This window comes from Bufo bufo, chromosome 2 (genome assembly GCF_905171765.1).
Source record: "Bufo bufo chromosome 2, aBufBuf1.1, whole genome shotgun sequence".
Classification (NCBI taxonomy): Eukaryota; Metazoa; Chordata; class Amphibia; order Anura; family Bufonidae; genus Bufo; species Bufo bufo.
The window spans coordinates 479,804,445-479,823,262 of NC_053390.1; the positions used below are offsets into that span (position 1 = coordinate 479,804,445).

General features: G+C 49.9%; 1 protein-coding gene across 1 annotated transcript in view; it reads right to left on the reverse strand.

The window, feature by feature from the left end:
* The window catches only part of LONP1 (lon peptidase 1, mitochondrial), a 327,100-nt gene that overhangs the window by 105,672 nt on the left and 202,610 nt on the right, over positions 1-18,818 (reverse strand). The window contains exon 14 of the mRNA XM_040417757.1: positions 2,429-2,569. Coding sequence (XP_040273691.1) covers positions 2,429-2,569 — 141 coding nt within the window. The remainder of the gene's footprint in view (positions 1-2,428; positions 2,570-18,818) is intronic.

Sequence of the window (18,818 nt, forward strand, 5' to 3'; positions counted from 1 at the left end):
TGCCAAGACGCTAAAATCCTGGCAGCCATGGTAAAGTGTAGTGGGGAGCGGGGGAGCAGTATACTTAAAGTCCGTGCGGCTCCCCGGGCGCTCCAGAGTGACGTCAGAGCGCCCCACGCGCATGGATGACGTGATCACATGGACATGTCATCCATGCGCATGGGGCGCTCTGACGTCATTCTGGAGCGCCCCGGGAGCCGCACGGACTGTAAGTATACCGCTCCCCTGCTCCCCACTACTACTATGGCAACCAGGACTTTAATAGTGTCCTGGCTGCCATAGTAACACTAAACGCATTTTGAAGACGGATCCGTCTTCAAATGCTTTCCGTTCACTTGCGTTTTTCCGTATCCGGCGTGTAATTCCGGCAAATGGAGTACACGCCGGATCCGGACAACGCAAGTGTGAAAGAGCCCTGACTCTGCTTTTTTTATTCATTTTTTAACCAATAGGTGTTCAATACAAATCTGAGTTTTCAGCTTGAGGTTTTTGGTACAGATCTACGCCAAAAAACACGCAGGAAACGCATGGACTTACACTAAGCTGGTCTTTTTTGCTTCCCATTGATTTCAATGGGAGATTTAGTGCAGATCTGGACCCAAGATAGGGCATGATGTTTTCTGTTTTCCATGCTTCAGCAAGTGCTGCTATCATTAAAATGAATGGAGTCCGTTTTGAGGCTTTTTTGGAGCTGACTGAGGCAGAAACAAAAAAACTCTGTGTGAGATGGCCCTTAAAGGGGTTGTCTCACTTCAGCAAGGAGCGCGCTGCCTTCTCAAACAGCTCACCGGCGGGATGACCACAGCATCTAAAGTGTTAAATGTTTGCAACTGGCATTACTGCCGATCGTGGACATTAGCCACGGGTGTCTTCTGCATGAAATAGCAGGCACACCGCAGGTATGGCGCCCTCTCCGCTCAGGAGTGGACACCTTTAAAGACCCGGGCCAGCACCGCACTAATACACTGCTGGTCGGGAAAGGGTTAAAGATGGAACCTGCTCCAAAGTGGAGGGAGCACCATAGCTGCCGGGTGCCTGCTGTTTTACACAACAGACACCCAGGGCTAATGCATGCAATCAGTTATACCACCAATTGTAGATGTTTAACCCTGATGCTAAGGCTTAATGTAACTATGGCATCTGAGAGAAGAAAAACCAGGAGCGTTGCACTCCAAGGTCCTGAACGGTTTCCCCGTGCAGCAATCGGCGGAGCCACTTGTTTTGAAAGCCCTGATCGCTCTAAAGAAACCAGGGCTTTTAGGCTAGGGCTACACAACGACAATAAGTCGTGCAACTCGTAGGGCACAACTACACTGCAACATGTGTCGCACCACAATTTTTATAATGATAGTCTATGGTGTCGCACTGCAACATGGTGGGACTGCGACGCGATCTTAGATGGATTTTTTGCTACTGACGTGTCGCAGTATGTCGCAGTGCGAAACCATAGACGATCATTACAAAAATTGTCACACGACATGTCATGGTGTAGCCGTAGCCTTAGGGTTTTATCAATGATGGGTATAACTATAAAAATAAAAAAATATGGAGGTCAGAATATGGCGATGAAATAAAATCATTTTCAAAGTTTGCGTTCTTTTTCAGTATTAAAATATAGGCTATATAACTGTGGCATCACTGTAATCCTACTGACATGGAAAATGTAGTTTTACAGCACAGGTAATTCCGAAAAACAAAACCCATAAGACTCCAATTACACATTTTTTTCTAGCTTCCCACTACATCGTATGCACTATTAAATGATGCCATTAGAAACTCAACTTGTCCTGCAAGACGAGCAGTGATTTAAAGGGGTTGTCTGGGTTCAGAGCTTAACCCGGACATACCCATAATTTCACCACGGCAGCTCCCCTGACTTGAGCATCAGAGCAGTTCATGCTCCGTTGCTCTCCTTTGCCCTGCGCAAAATCGCACAGGGCAAGGGCTCTTTTGTTGACAATCACACACTGCCGGGCGGAAGCTTCCACCCGGCAGTGTGTTGGGTGACGTCACCGGCTCTGATGGGCAGGCTTTAGCGCTGCCCTAGCCGTTTTACTGGCTAGGGCATCGCTAAAGCCGCCCATCAGTGCCGGCGACGTCACCAGGCTTCCTGGCAGCCCCATGGAGAGCCCGGTATGTCACCGGATCTACCAAAAATGCCTTTGCCCTGGGCGAGAGCATCGAAGCATGAACTGCTCCGATGCTCAAGTCAGGGGTGCTGCCTGGGTGAAAATGGAGGTTTGTCCAGGTTCAGCTCTGAACCCGGACAACACCTTTAAATGAACAAGTTATACTGAATCCTTTACCATATAACTATGTATCAATCTGCTCCACTCCTCCTGCTCTATAACATACTGCCTGAAGTCTGCACTTCAATGTCATGGTGACAGGTTCCCTTTAACCAAAACTTTACATTTTTATCACTCACCTTTTCCACTTGTTTCTGCAAGTTTCGTACACCGCTCTCTCTACAATATTGTTTAATTAGAACAGTGAGTGCTTCAGATGTGATACGAGTCTTTCCTTCATCCAAACCACACATGGTCAGCGCCTGTGGTACTAGATATTTCTATAAAGAAAATGTTTAAATATATTATGGATTCATTTTGTTTCTATACATTATAAGTAATGTATCATAGAAGCCATGTAAATAAAAAGAATAGAAGAAGCCTCTGCTGGTTGGGAATGAGGGAAGCAAAGTATACAGTATGTGTTTATAAAAAGAGCTGTAGAAGCCTAAATCTCATAGTAAATTGTCAAAAATTCACACCCAAAGAGAACGTTGGGCTGCTGCCCTAATAAGGGTGACCCAACTCAGCAAACCTGACCCTCTCTAGGTCTTAAAACCTCAAGCCACTAGGTGGCTTATCAGGAGGTAAAGGAGATGCAGAGTTGTGGTTGTAAGTAGCAACCCCCCCCCCCCCCCCCCCCAATAAAAATAATAATATTTTTGCAAAATATCTTTCTCGCTCTTCATTGGGGGACACAGGAACCGTGGAATAGCTATGTCCTCTAGGAGGCGTTGACACTAGTAAAAGCTGTTATCTCCTCCCCTGGCAGCTATAACCCCTCCAACCTGGAGAGAGGGCTTTAGTTTGTGCACAAGCAATAGGAGATGAGAGGCAAGTTAACTAATGAAAAAAACGTGGAACACCAACAATGCCAAAGGACCCACAACGGGGTTCTAACCATCAACTGCCACACTGTGGCCGAACAATAATACTGGGTGGATGCTGTGTCCCCCAATGAAGAGCGATAAAGATTTTACTGGTAATTTTTACAAAAATCTAGTTGTTTTCCCGCCCATATTCATTTGGGGACACAAACTGTGGGACGTCCAAAAGCAGTCCACAGGGAGGGGAAAAACCACAGACCCATGGAAGCAAGCGTCCCAGCAGGCATCTAAGAAACTGCCGCCTGCAATACCAGCGTCCTAAAGCAGCGTTCACCGATGCACAAGTATGCACCTGGTAGAATTTTGTGAAGGAGGACCATGTAGCCGCCTTGCACCACTGCGCGGCCAAAGCGTGATTCCTCCGAGCCCAAGAAGCGCCCACCGCTCTGGGAGAGTGAACCGTGACATCTAAGGGAGAAACCCTGCCCCGGTATGCTTCAGCAATTGCAGACCGAATCCAACGTGCATTGCCGGGATGACAAAAAGGGGGTACGTACGCCGGAACGAAGTGGAGGCTGCCAAATAAATCTTCAGAGCAATGACAACGTCCAAATGATGCAATTCCTTTTCCCTAGGGTGCAAAGGAGAGGGACACAGAAGGAAGGACAATTTCTTCATTGATATGGAAGTCAGAGACCACCTGGGGAGAAAAGAAGGAACAGGCCGGAGAACCACCTTATCCTTGTGAAGAACCAGGAAGTAATCTCTGCAAGAGAGCGTTGCCAACTCGGACACCCGTCTGATGGATGTAATAGCCACAAGAAAAACTACCTTCTGGAGCGCTGAAAAGGACTATATTCAGATCCCAAGGCTGTAGAGGAGGACAGTACGGAGGAACCGTATGTGTCACCCCCGAAGAAAGGTTATGGGCCCCAGAGGACACTGGAAAAGGATAGAAAGCGCCGACATCTGACCCTTCAAGGAACTAAGGGCTAAACCAAGGTCCAACCCCGATTGTAGAAAGGATAGGACCGTGGGGAGGGAAAAACGGAGTGGGGGATGTCCCGGCTTTCACAGAAGCCCAGGAAGGAGCTCCAGGTCCTATAATAGATCCTGGACGATGCAGGCTTCCTGGCCTGAATCATAGTGCAGATGACATCCGTCGAAAACCCTCTCCGCGTCAGAATGGCGGTTTCAATAGCCACGCCGTCAAACGAAGAGACCTTAAATACTGATGGAAGATTGGACCTTGAAGAAGGTCGTCCGAGTGGCAGTGACCAAGGGAAGTCTCCTAGGAGGAGAACGAGGTCAGCGTATCACGCGCGACGGGGCCAATCCGGAGCGACTAGGATTGTCGGAAAGCCCTCCATCTTGATCATCTGTAGAACCTTGGGAAGGAGGGGGAAGGGGGGGAAACACGTAAAGGAGGGAGAACTCCTGCCAAGGGTATATCAGGACGTCAAAGTCGCATGCTTCCGGATCTCTTGCTCGGGATAGAAGGGTGGGAAGCTTCGTGTAGATACAGTTAGCACACCCAGGACCAATGGGAAGGATTCCCTGCAGAAGGAGGGCTGTGGTGGGCGCCACAGCCCACCAGTCGGGACCGGAACATGTCTGGAAATGGAAGGCCACAACGAATACCCTATGCAATGCAGATTGAACCATGAGCCAGAGGAGGAAAACAGAAGGAGAAGAGGAGGTTAGGTGTAAGCCCATTTTCCATCTAAGACTGGCGCTATACAGAAGAAGCCAAGGATTGAGTGGCTGTGCAAAAACTCCACCTGAGGAGCAAGCCAGGCAAGGGGTGTCACACTGAATTGCTAGCCCCATAACCCAGCAGAGGAGGAGGCCACAGAATTAAGTAATAGAAGAATCCGCCACCTGACGAAGGACCTGTGCAGTAAGAACCCCAGTATTTAGTGGTAATGCAAATACCACTCCCACAGTAGTAGTCAGCGCTTGCCCCGTCAGCACAAAACTGAGGGGGAGGCCTGAGACTATCCCGTAGAAGCCATGGTACCATACTGCCCCAGTTAAGTAGCGCTAACCTTAAAAACTCTACCTGGAAGGGCGCTGAGCAGGAGCAACTGCCAAGCTAGAGCCAGGGTAGGACCCCTACCTGAGGGGGATACCCCACTGCAGCGACCACAAACTTGAGCATTAACGTAAAAGCTGCACCTGTGAAGGAGAACTGGTTGTAGTAGCTAAACCAGAGTGCCAGCATTAGCACTTTCCCAGATAAGGAGGAGTGGTGGATAGAGAATACGGAGTCAGTGAAAAACACTTGACTCGCTGGAACGTACTCCCTATATATGTGCAACGGTGTACGCACTACGTATTGATGCAGCCAATCATGACCGACTGTAACAGTGGAGGCCCATGGAGATGGGGGGTCCCTAGGACACAAGTGTTGCTAGGTAACCCCCTGAGAAAAGACAGATGAGGTTATAATCATGGCCAAAACCAGCACCAAAAGAAAGAAGGATACAATGTGGAATAGCCACCGTATCCACTGGCTGCACCTATATACCACTAGATGAAGAGTACCGTGCACCCGCGGGTACCGACTGTTGCCATGCCCCACTTGCAAAATTAGATAAGGCATCTAGAGCCGTGGCGTAGTTGAATTGCGGCATCCCAAGTTACTTAGTTATTCCCCTGCTAGTGGATCACTTTTGGAAGGGGGTAATGCAACAGGAAGCACGGTGATCTGCAACACTCCCCATATGGAAAGGGATAGCGCGACAGTCGGGACCGAATCCAATGGTAGTGCAATTACCCCACCTATGGAAGGTAGAATGCATACGGCAAGTACTTAAGCCAGTGGTAAGGAAAATACTCCACCTATGAAGGGGGGGGGGGGGGGGTCAATGCCTACGGCGGGAACTAGTGCATATGTCGAGTCCTGTATCCCATGGGAGTGTAAATATTGCACCTAAGTAAGGGGCTAATGCATACGGCAGGCACTGAACCCAGTGGAGATGCAATTCCGCCACCTAAGAAGGGGGGAATGCATACGTCTGGCACAGAAAACCAGTGTTATTGTACTTAGTCCACCTATGGAAGGGGACAATATATAAGGGAAGTACTGTATCCCGAAGTAGCGCAATTACTCCGCATATGGAAGGGGGTAATGCATACAACAAGTACTGCTGGCTACCGTAGACGCAATCTTGGGAGACTGCTTCGGGTTCATGTCCGAGTCGGAATTAGTGGTCCCCCCCCCCCCCCCCCCCCTCCCCTCGGACTGACCCTCTCCGGGGAGGGAGGGTATGTGTGAGCGTGACCCAGGGAGGAATGGTGGGGGTGTGGAGATATCCGCAGAGAAAGGATGTCCTACTGTGGTCCGCTTGCGCGTAAGTCTACCCCTCAGAACCTCGCCCCTGGCAGTTGTGGACTGCGCAGGCGGGGGCTTATCAACCAAACTACCCACAGGGTGGAATGGGAATTCTAGAGGTCCATCCACTGGATTGTGCAGACGGTGCATTATCAACCAAACTACCCCAGAGGGTGGATTGGGAAGTTCCAGAGGTACTCACTCCACTGGATTGCGCAGGTGGAGAATTATCAACCAAACGACCCGGGAGGGTGGATTGGGAATCCTTCAGGGGTCCTTCACTGTATTGCACAGGTGGAGAGTTATCAACCAAACAGCCGCGGAGTGGGAACTATGAGAGGTCCTCCTATGTCCGGAATAGGGCACAGGCCTGGTTTGGTACCGCACAGTCAGAGTGGTTTGAGGCCGAGGAGAGTAGGGCCCGTATGGACGTAAAGGTTTGTTTTTATTGCCTAGCCTCAAGTGGATAAGAAGCAGGAAGGGGTTAACTCTGCAAGCAATTTTGCACTGCCCATCTAAACCCCTGATAATCCAGTCCCAGCCTAACAGAAGTGGCTGGCCAGGAAGGGTTAAAAAATGACAAAGCTCAGCAGGCTTCTAGGGGTGGGGGACAGCTAAGCGGGAAGAATTTGCGCCAACCCGCCGTCCTCCCCCTCTCATACTAAGGGATGAAATTTGCGGCCTAGTATGCCGCAAAGCCGGGGCCTAAAGTTTTGATGCACGGCCGACCAGCATGCACTGCCAGTCAGCCGGAGGGTAGAAGAACCTGGAGCGGTGCGCGAAATGCACACCCCAGCCGGGGGTGCCCGCCCTGCGGGTCGGGAAGACAACAGGGGAAAGAAAAGAACGACCTGTAGGCCCCAATTTGAAGCCGGGCCTGAATTTTCGCGGCGCCTGGCAGACCAGGATGTCCACCCCGCGGGAGCCACTCCCGCAGCCCCCCATGTGAAGTAAGTGCCTCGCGGCGCGAGTGGCGTCCGCGACATCGGTGAGTGCAGGCATTAACCCTTTTGGAGCGGCAGGCTTGGCGCCCGCTCCTGAAAAGGGCGGATTATGGCATTAGATGTCGCCCGATGTAAGCTGGAGGACATGGTCATTACCCGCCTATGTGCCCGAGTTCCCCATCGGCAAGGAGGGGAGTGAGGGGTCCTGCCGTCAGGGGTCCTGGGCTACAATAAGTGGAGCCCGGTGCCTATTAACCCTATAGACCCCTTAAAACAATTGCCGCCAAAAGGGAAAGGTAGGGGGAAGAGGGTTAACCATACTTACCTAATCCCGTACACTCACCTCATTTTCATCCTCTTTTCTTCACCCTCCCTAAGTCACTTTTTCCAGCAGGGTCACATCCTCAGCAGCTGGCACCAGAATGGCAGGAGTCTGGTATGGCGGGAGGGTTTTTTTCTTTGCGGACCTAGATGACCCCTTGGCTGGCGGGAAGCAGGGGATCCTCTTTTTGCTTCTGTGGGTAGTTTGAGCGGGATAACACCGGCCTTGCTCCCCGGGATAACAGAGAGGCTGGGCGACTGTTTCCCAAACCTAAAAGGGAAAAATGAAAAATAAATAAAACGAAGAAGCCACCCTGCTTAAGGCAGGGAGGTCTTGCCTCCTATTGACACTAGAAAAAACTGAAGCTCTCTCTCCAGGCTGGAGGGGGTATAGCTGCTGTGGGAGGGGCTAACAGCTTCTGCCTAGTGTCAACGCCTCCTAGAGGACATAGCTATACCCACGGTTTCTGTGTCCCCCAATGAATATGGGCGAGAGAAAAAAGTTACTGTATATTAAAATGTCTGAGTGGCCGTATGGACCGGCAGCATGTCAGTCTACCACACTGAGATCAGGCACATGAACCACCCCTGGAGGAGTGACTCCATAAAGTAAATGCCAGTGAGACACTGCTTTTTACTGCAGGTCCCTCCCCGTCGACCTATTGATCATTCAGTGAACAAGGAGGCCACTCATTGGCTGTCTACGCTACAGTTCATGGGCAACTCTGCCATCAAGGGCTGTATAGGGCTGAAATCAGAACGGTGGCAGTATATTTCACTGCAGGGCTCCAGATGGCGACCAAAATGGTCGCTAATGCAACTTAGAATTGCAAAATGGCGACAAGACTTTGTAGTCTTGTCGCCATTTGCGCCTAGACCCTTCGCTGCTCTGCCGCTTTAAGAAGAAAGGTCTTGCATCCAGCAGACACACAGCAATCCAATAACAGAGCTCTGTTATTAGTGAGGAGGCTGCTGATTTGTCAGTATCAGCGTGCTTCCGTACCATTGGCTGAACACAGCCCTTGCTTTTCAGTTATGAAAACTGGGAGTGCGCTCATTGCCGACTGCTCCATAAACAAGGGGCAGCTAAGTAGACAAGTTTTTCAGTGAGGTGAGCGTTCTGTGTACACTGCACCATGTGCTGAGGGTGTCCTGTGCCCTCCAAGTAAGGGGTAAGTGGTAGAGAAGAAGGGGCAATGATGATGGACAGCTGCAGTGCGCTCAGCCACACACAGAATGCAGAGTAACGCTGGGCTTTATGACGCTTTACACTAGCAGATGAAACAGATTCCATAGCTGGTTGATGCAATTCTGTCACAGGGCCTAGTGCACTTTATGTCTGTGTGCTAAATAAAAAGAAAGGAATGCACTGTTGCCAGCACAACCAATCATCGTAATGTAGTGCAGGGTTTCAAATCATGACAGTGAATGGGGTTGCCTTGCAACCCTACAGTTGTGAGAATTATTGGGGCTGTCATGACAATGTGCAGGTCCCAAAATGACCTCTCACTAGTGGCAATGCTGCATTGCTACACTGTGATCTCTGGCCATGTGATGTTTGTCACAGCCAAAGGCCCATTGCAGACTAACGTTCCTCCCGCAGCGAGTCCGCAACGTAGCTCCCGGGGGTCACATAGCATTATATTGAGTTATGATGCTATGTTACCCTTACAGATCTGGATAGCATTGGTAACACTGGCAGAATGCTGTCAGTATTATTCAATACATTCCAGAACTGTAAGGGTTACATAGCATCATAAATCAATATAATGCTATGTGATTCCCATCAGTGCTGGGAGGTCAGACCGGGTGCTGTGTTGCGGACTCGCTGCGGTAGTAAAGCTCGTCTGCAAGTGGCCAAAGTCACCATGTAGCCCCAGGCTTATCTAACCTGTGGTTATGTAATAAATGGCCACTTTACACCCCTCTTATTTTTTTGCACTTAGTCCAACCTTTTTGTATGCAAAGTACGGCTGATGTGCAGGAGAAGTCCAACGGCGCTCCTCATTAAAATATCACTGTTACCTGCCAGGCTTCAGATGGAGTCTCGACAGAACAGCAGGGTTAGGGCATGCAGCATCGCAGACATGGTGATCGGGAGAGGTCGCAATTAGGGAACAAAGTTGTATGCGAATCGACTTCGGATGTTTCATCTGAAGTCGATTCATTCATCCCTAGTCGCAATAACAAATGGACGCCTGTACAAACAGTTTTTCTCCTTAAAAAATGTCTAATGCGTATGAATACATAGTAACAGTGCATAAAGCCGAAAAAGGAGATTTTTTGTGAAACTCACCTGTAAAATCTTTTTCTCGTCTTTTCCATTGAGGGACACAGACCATGGGTATAGCTTAGAGGTATTAGTAGGAAGGACACTATGCAAATACAAAAGAGCTCCTCCTCCTCGGGCTATACCCCCCCCCCCCCCCCGACTCCACCAGGAGGAACTCAGGCGTTGCATAAGCAGTAGGAGAAGGAGCAAGAAAAATCATGGAACCAGTGGACCAAGCCATAAGGTCCAACCACAAACAGAAACTGAACTGAAGACCCCTCCTGCAAAAGGCAGAATGGGTGGGAGCTGTGTCCCCCAATGGAAAAGACGAGAAAAAGATTTTCCAGGTGAGTTTCACAAAAAAAATCTCCTTTTCTCGTACTTTTTTCCATTGGGGGACACAGACAATGGGACGTCCTAAAGCAGTCCATGGGGTGGGAAAAAATATCAGCACCGCCAGGAGGAACGTCCAACGGTCAAACAGGAACCACAGCCTGCAAAACCCTGCGGCCAAAGACAGCATCAGCCGAAGCCAGTGAATGCAACTGATAAAACTTCATAAAGGTATGTAAGGACGACCAGGTGGCCGCCTTACACCGCTGAGACGCACGATTGCGTCTTGCCCAGGAAGCCCCCACCGCCCTAGTGGAGTGAGCGGTAATCCTAGCCGGGGGAACTCTACCACGAGCGTGTTAAGCCGCGGAAATAGCCGAGCGGATCCATCGCGCCACAGTGACCTTGGAGGCAGCCAGACCCTTGCGAGGCCCCTCGGGTATCACAAAGAGGGAATCTCAACGGCGGACAGAAGCAGTAGCCGCGAGATACACCTTTAGGGCCCGTACGACATCCAGGGAATGCAGAGTGCGTTCCTTGGGGTTAGCCGGAGAAGGGCAAAAGGAAGGCAGGACAAGATCCTCATTAAGGTGGAAGGGAGAGACCACCTTGGGCAAAAAGGAGGGGACCGGACGAAGCACAACCTTATCCTGGTGGAAAACCAGAAAAGGCTCCTGACAGGAAAGAGCGGCCAGCTCCGACACCCGTCTGATGGAAGTTATAGCAACAAGGAAGACCACTTTCCAGGTGAGAAAATTCTGAGAAATCTCCTTCAAAGGCTCAAAGGGGGCCAACTGCAGAGCGCGCAGGACCAAATTGATATCCCAAGGAGGCAAAGGGGGAACGTATGGAGCAACCGAATGTGCCACCCCCTGAAGAAAGGTCTTCACAGGACCCATAAGAGCAAGGGACCTCTGAAAAAAGACGGCCAGCGCCGAAACCTGACCCTTCAGGGAACTCAGCGACAGTTCCTTTTCAAGCCCGGACTGAAGAAAAGACAGCACCATCAGGATGGAAAAGCGAAGGGGAGGGAACCCCGAACTCTCACAAAAGGACAGGAAGGCCTTCCAGGTACGATAGTAAATCTGGGAGGAAGCAGACTTCCTCGCTCTGATCATGGTTCTAATCACTGAATCCGAGAACCCCCTCTTCTTCAGAATGGCGGTTTCAACAGCCACGCCGTTAAACGAAGAGACCGTAAATTCTGGTGGAAGAGCGGGCCCTGAGACAGGAGGTCCTGTCTGTCAGGAAGAGGCCATGGGGCGTCCGCCAGCATCCGAGCCACGTCTGAGAACCACGCGCGGCGAAGCCACTCTGGGGCGATGAGAACGGTCGGGATTCCTTCCGCCTCGATCTTGCGTAGAACCTTCGGTAGGAGAGGAAACGGAGGGAAGACATAGAGGAGACTGAAGTCCTGCCACGGAGACACCAGCGCGTCCACCCAGTGCGCCTTCGGATCTCGGGCGCGAGCCAGGAACACTGGGAGCTTGTTGTTGAGCCTGTACGCCATCAAGTCCACATCTGGACGGCCCCCATCTGTGGCAGATTTCCTCGAACACTTCTGGATGCAGAGACTACTCGCCTGGATCCACCCTGTTGCGGCTTAGAAAGTCCGCTGTCCAGTTGTCCACTCCTGGAATGTAAACTGCTGACAACACCGGAACGTGCGACTCCGCCCACGTCAGAATTCTCGTCACCTCCTGCATCACCCTCCGGCTGCGGGTCCCGCCCTGATGGTTGATGTAGGCCACGGCCGTGGCATTGTCCGATTGAATCCTCACCGGGAGGCCCGCAAGGAGAGGGGTCAAATGGGAGAGGGAGAGGGAGAGAGGGAGAGGGAGAGAGATAAATCACCCTCAGTTCCAGAATGTTGATTGGAAGGAGAGACACTGCCGCCGACCAAATCCCCTGAACCGTGCGAGACTGGAGAACGCAGCCCCAACCCAGGAGGCTGGCATCGGTGGTGACTACCGTCCAGGAGAGAGGGAGAAAGGATCTCCCCGACCTCAGGTTCATCGGGGATAGCCACCAAGGGAGAGCTGCCTGGAACCCTCAAAGGGGAGGTTCGCAAAGGAACGCTTGGAGGAAGCGTCAGCGTCCCATACCTTCAACAACCAGACCTCCCTGCGTTGAATGACAGAGAGGGCCGAAATGCGGGCAAAAAGGGAACCAATGTCCATGGAAGCCTCGCATAGGAATTTAAAGGCCTGAGACATCTGGAGAACCAAATCCAGTGTGTCCGCAGACGCACCTTGGTCCGCCAGGTCCTGGCGATGGCGCTGTAGCCACATTGAGAGAGCTCTGGCCACCCATGCCGAGGCAAAGGCAGGTCGCAGGGACGTGCCCGCCAGTGAGAATATGGATTTGGCCAGAGAATCTAGGCTCCTGTCCACAGCGTCCTGCAGAGAGGAGCCATCCAGGACAGGGAGGGCCGTGTTTTTGGCCAACCTGGCTACCGGGTGATCCACCCTAGGGGGAGAAGATCACTTCTCCACGCTGTCCGCCGGGAAGGATAGAGAGTATCCATGCGTTTTGTGGCGGAAAACTTCTGATTAGGACGGTTCCATGCCCTGGATATGACAGCGGAAAATTCCTCATGGACCGGAAAGACAGCAGCCTCCGGTTTTTGGGGAGGAAGAAGGGCGAACTCCCTCCTAGTCAAAGGAGGAGAATCCCCTTGGAGATTAAAGGTGTCAAAGACAGCCGCTACTAGATCAGCCACCATGGTGGAGAGCTTTGGCGGAAGGTCCCGCTCCGTGACCTCGTCCGAGCCGGACAATTCCCCTTCAGACCTGCGCTCCCTGGGGGGGGGGGGGGGGGGGAAGAAGAGTGAGCAAACTTCTAGCCGAGGGGGAGAAGCGGAGTCATCCGAGGAGGGATGCTGCCGCTCACGCTGCCTCTTAGTAGTCAGGCGTCCTCTGCGGGAACCACTGAGGGGACAGAGTGGTTGGCGCCGCAGGATTGGAAACTGACATACGTTCCATAAAAGACATGGCTGCCTTGGCGAACAGGGCCAAATCACCGGCCGCGCTGGACATGGCAGATGCCCAAGCGGGAGCCGCAGACTCCGCAGTGACCGGGGGGGGGGGACTGGACTGGGCAAGAGAAGGGGGAGAAGGGTGATTTTGTCCAGGAGTAGGGCAGGAGGCACAGGTACCAGTGACCGAAAGTAGGAGCAGACACTCCATACAGGACAGGACCCTATTGGGGTCTGAGAAGAGGTCTCAACGGACTTAGGCATGATGGTCCCTCACAAAAAGTGATGAAAAATCCTACCGCTCAGGCAACAGCACAAGCCACAAACCCAGAGGGGAGCAGCCGTTCAGTGTGAGAAGCTTCTCAGCAGCAGCAGGAAGGAGCCAGAGTGCCGATTAGGCTCCGCCCCCGGCCACAGCAGAAAGGAGCCAGAGAGCCGATTTGCTCCGCCCCTGGCCGCGTCATAGGAGCGCGAAAAGAGCTCCGCTCTGTTTAAAGAAGATGAATAAAATGGCCCCCGGTGTGGCGGGGGAGTAACAAAGATATGGCATCCCCAGCAAGGGGGTTGTAAGGCCCAGAGAGAGCGGAGACCGGAGGGGGAAGTGCGCTGCTTGCAGAGAGTAGCCGCTTCATAGAAAATGATATGCTGCCAAAGCAAGCAATAAGGAGCATAAGCGTCAAGAAACGCCTGCCCAGCTAAGTGCCTCCAGATCCTTGCGCCCCAGACAGAACAATGACACCCAGATCCCCTTCACCCAGGAGGCCCATAGGTCTTTAGTGCAGAGAGGGAGGGAGGGGGAGAACACACAGAGGATGCAGCTTCATACTTATCTGCTCCTGCAGATCTTCTCCCTCGACTCCAGGACCAGCAGGGATGCACCTCTTCAGACTTCTGACTCCTTGCCCAGGAGTGCAGTGCTCTGGTGGAGGGTGGCAGCAGGTGACCCAGGAGCTGGTGGGATGCCGGAGCTAACAGGTCGAGCCCGGATCCACTTGCCTTCTTTTAGGGATAATGGAGGCAGCCTGGCAACGTCCAACAGACGGCGACGGGCACTCCATGGGGAACCAGGAAGGCGCCATGCCGACCTGAGTCCCCATCTAGAAGAAAAATAACAAAAGGGAGACGAAAACAAAAAAGTGTCAAACTCCTTCACCAGAGACACTAAGCAAAGAGAGTTCCTCCTGGTGGAGTCGGGGGGTATAGCCCGAGGAGGAGGAGCTCTTTTGTATTTCCATAGTGTCCCTCCTACTAATACCTCTAAGCTATACCCATGGTCTGTGTCCTCCAATGGAAAAAAGTACGAGAAAAGACATTTGTCCATCCAGTTCGGCCTGTCATCCTGCAAGTTGATCCAGAGGAAGGCAAAAAAACAAACCTGTGAGGTAGAAGCCAATTTTCCCCACTTTAGGGATAAAAAGGAATAAAAAATTCCTTCCCGACTCCAATCAGAATAACTTCCTGGATGAACAACCCCTCTCTAGTAGCTATAGCCTGTAATATTATTACACTCCAGAAATACATCCAGGCCCCTCTTGAATTCCTTTATTGTACTCACCATCACCACCTCCTCAGGCAGAGAGTTCCATAGTCTCACTGCTCTTACCGTAAAGAATCCTCTTCTATGTTTGTGAACAAACCTTCTTTCCTCCAGACGCAGAGAATGTCCCCTCATCACAGTCCTGAGGATAAATAGATGATGGGATAGATCTCTGTACTGACCCCTGATATATTTATACATATTAATTAGATCTCCCCTCAGTCGTCTTTTTTCTAAAGTGAATAACCCTAATTTTGATAATCTTTCAGGGTACTGTAGTTGCCCCATTCCAGTTATTACTTTAGTTGCCCTCCTCTGGACCCTCTCCAGCTCTGCTATGTCTGCCTTGTTTACAGGAGCCCAGAACTGTACACAGTACTCCATGTGTGGTCTGACTAGCAATTTGTAAAGTGGTAGGACTATGTTCTTATCACGTGCACCTATGCCCCTTTTGATGCAACCCATTATCTTATTGGCCTTGGCAGCAGCTGCCTGACACTGGTTTTTGCAGCTTAGTTTGCGGTTTATTAAAATTCCTAGATCCTTTTCCATGTCAGTGTTACCGAGTGTTTTACCATTTAGTATGTACGGGTGACTTGCATTATTCCTTCCCATGTGCATAACTTTACATTTGTCAGTGTTAAACCTCATCTGCCACTTATCTGCACAAGCCTCCAATCTATCCAGATCCCCTGAGGTACCCCACTAGTGACAGTGACCCAATCTGAGTGTGTACCATTAATAACCACCCAATGTTTTCTATCACTGAGCCAGTTACTTACCCACATACAAACGTTTTCTCCCAGTCCGAGCATTCTCATTTTATATACTAACCTTTTATGTGGGACAGTGTCAAATGCTCTGGAGAAGTCCATACATACGACATCCATTGATTCGCCGCTGTCCAGTCTATCACTTACCTCCTCATAGAAACTGATTAAATTAGTTTGGCATAACCGATCCCTCATGAAGCCATGCTAATATGGCGTTATTTGCTTATTTCCGTTGAGATGCTCTAAGATAGCATCTCTTAGAAAACCTTCAAATAGTTTACCCACGACAGATGTTAAACTTACTGGCCTATAGTTTCCAGGCTCTGTTTTTGGACCCTTTTTGAATATTGGCACCACATTTGCTATGTGCCAATCCTGTGGGACATCCCCCGTCTGTATAGAGTCCGCAAATATCAGAAATAAGGGTCTGGCTATGACATTACTTAAATTCCCTTAGGATACGGAGGTGTATGCCATCCGGTCCTGGCGATTTGTCTATTTTAATCTTTTTAAGACGCCGCTGTACTTCTTCCTGGGTCAGACAGGGCACTTTTAATGGGGAATTTATTTTTACATTCTGCATGTCATCTGACAGTTTATTTTCCTCAGTGAATACATTAGAGAAAAAAATATTTAACAACTTTGCTTTCTCCTTAACGCACGATAATTTAACTGCCATTCATGGAACAGGGGAGCACGTGCCACTGCCAACTGCTCATGAAGTGCCACGGACAGCATGGCGGGAACTGAGACTCTGCTGAGTAAAGACCATGTGCCCAGGTGATGTCACACCAGAAGTGCCAGAGCGTGCCCTGCAGGCTTCTATCTGCTGCTGGGAGCTCAATGTGGAGGTTCATGAATGGAAAAACTAATAGCCAAGATGCTTAAAAAAAAAAATATAAATTATATATATATATATATATATATATATATATATATATATATATATATATATATATATATATATAAAATTTCTGACCCTCATGTTACAACAAAAAATTGGCAACTAAATTTTTCAGATTCGGAGCCAATGGCTTCTTGATGATTTTTTTTTTGTATGGAGAACTGCATTGTCATGATAATAGAAATTTACAGCGCATGTACATATAGACGACAATAGATCCTGTCCGCCTCTGTTGTGGTAGCACATGATGTACAAGGGAAAGGTATTCTGCACTTACAATACAAAGCTAACATATACAGAGATGGATGAGGAGTAGTGTAAACTATGGAGGTCCATGTGTAGCCAAAGCTATTAGAACGTATGTACCAGAGGTATGGTAGTATAAAGCATGGCATGTGTAGCCAACCTGTTCATGCTAACAAAAAATATGTACAAGGGACAGATCATTGTGCTTGCATTGCCACAATACAAGCCAACATCAGAAAGAGGTATGGAAGTACAAAGCATGGCGGCACATACACATATATATGGCTTGTGGGTGAAATTTCAGAGAGTGAACCCGAAATGCCCCCTAACCTTTACAGGGGAACTTAATGTGACCTTCTCTAAACTTATGAATGCACATGTCCAACTGTTCAATGTTTCAGTACTTTTTGCACAACTTGCTGTTCTCTAACAGATGGGGAAATCACCATTGCATGCTTCTGTGTGAACTTTTTACATTTTCCCTAAATTTCACCCGAAAGCCAAATAGACCTACCTGTTTGCCATCAGTGTATGTACCTAATCTATTACTACTATTGAAACACATGTACAAGAGAAAAGTACATTGAGCTTGCACTGCCACAATACAAGCCAACATTGAGAAAAATGTGGTAGTATAAAGTATGGTGGCAGATGTGTAGCCAACCTGTTAATGCCATTTAAGAGGACCTTTCATCGTCTCCTTCTCCCAGGCTGTAGCGCTGGCCAATCGCAGCGCAGAGCTCACAGCCTGGGAGAAAAAAAAACATCCCAGGCTGTGAGCTCTGCACTGAGAATGGCCAGGGCTACAGCCTGGGAGAAGGAGACGCCCAGGAGAACAAGGGCAGTCTCCGCCCAGTATAACTAAGTCCCCCGAAGATACCGGAGGGCATAGCGGTAGAACGGAGCGGCGCCCAGGGATAATAGTAAGTGCAATAAGATCCCTAGGAGCCGCTGTACATATCATGATACTTAGTTAAGAATTTTTTGCCAGATGAAAGGTCCTCTTTAAAGCGAACCTTTCACCAGGATTTCACTTAATTAACTATTACCAGTACCTTATAGATTATCCTCATTCTGTTTCAATACATTCTTGTGCCGCTTTCCTGGGATGTATATTCATGAAAAAAACGACTTCTAAAGTCCTCGTCTCCAGCTCCTGAAGTCACGCTAGAAGTCAAGGGGGTAGCCCTTCCCTCACTCCGGGCTGTAACTCCCCTGCCCTAACCCCTCCTCTAAGTAGTGTAACTGACACCCGGCTCAGTCGCCGGGACCGCGCTTGTAAAGGCTGCGCATGCGCCGTCGGACTCGAGCGCGATCCTGTAACTGAATCACGCATGCGCCGTCCCCGATGCCTGCCCGTCTTCTCTTCCTCACGCGCGATTCAGTTACAGGATCGCGCTCGAGTCCGACGGCGCATGCGCCGCCTTTACAAGCGCGGTCCCGGCGACTGAGCCGGGTGTCAGTTACACTACTTAGAGGAGGGGTTAGGACAGGGGAGTTACAGCCCGGAGTGAGGGAAGGGCTACCCCCTTGACTTCTAGCGTGACTTCAGGAGCTGGAGACGAGGACTTTAGAAGTCGTTTTTTTCATGAATATACATCCCAGGAAAGCGGCACAAGAATGCATTGAAACAGAATGCGGATAATCTATAAGGTACTGGTAATAGTTTATTAAGTGAAATCCTGGTGAAAGGTTTGCTTTAAAGAATTTGTGCAAGGGCCAGGTACAATGTACTTGCACTGCCACAATAAAAGCCAACATAGAAATATTTGTGGTAGCATAAAGCATTTTGGCACATATGTATTCAAAGTCTAACACTCCAAAAATGTGTTCCTACATTAGATATGCTTCAATAGGACATGTAATAGTATAAAGAATAATGGCACTTGTAATACACTCCCAGGAGATATTACCCAATTAAAAGGGTGCTTGGTTATTTCCAAAACTCCCATAGAGATGAATAGAGCGGCAGTTCACATGCCAGTCCTGCTGCTCCATTCATTACTTGGTGGCACCAAGAGGCAAGGGGTCACTGTTCTTGTAATCGGTGGGTGCCCCT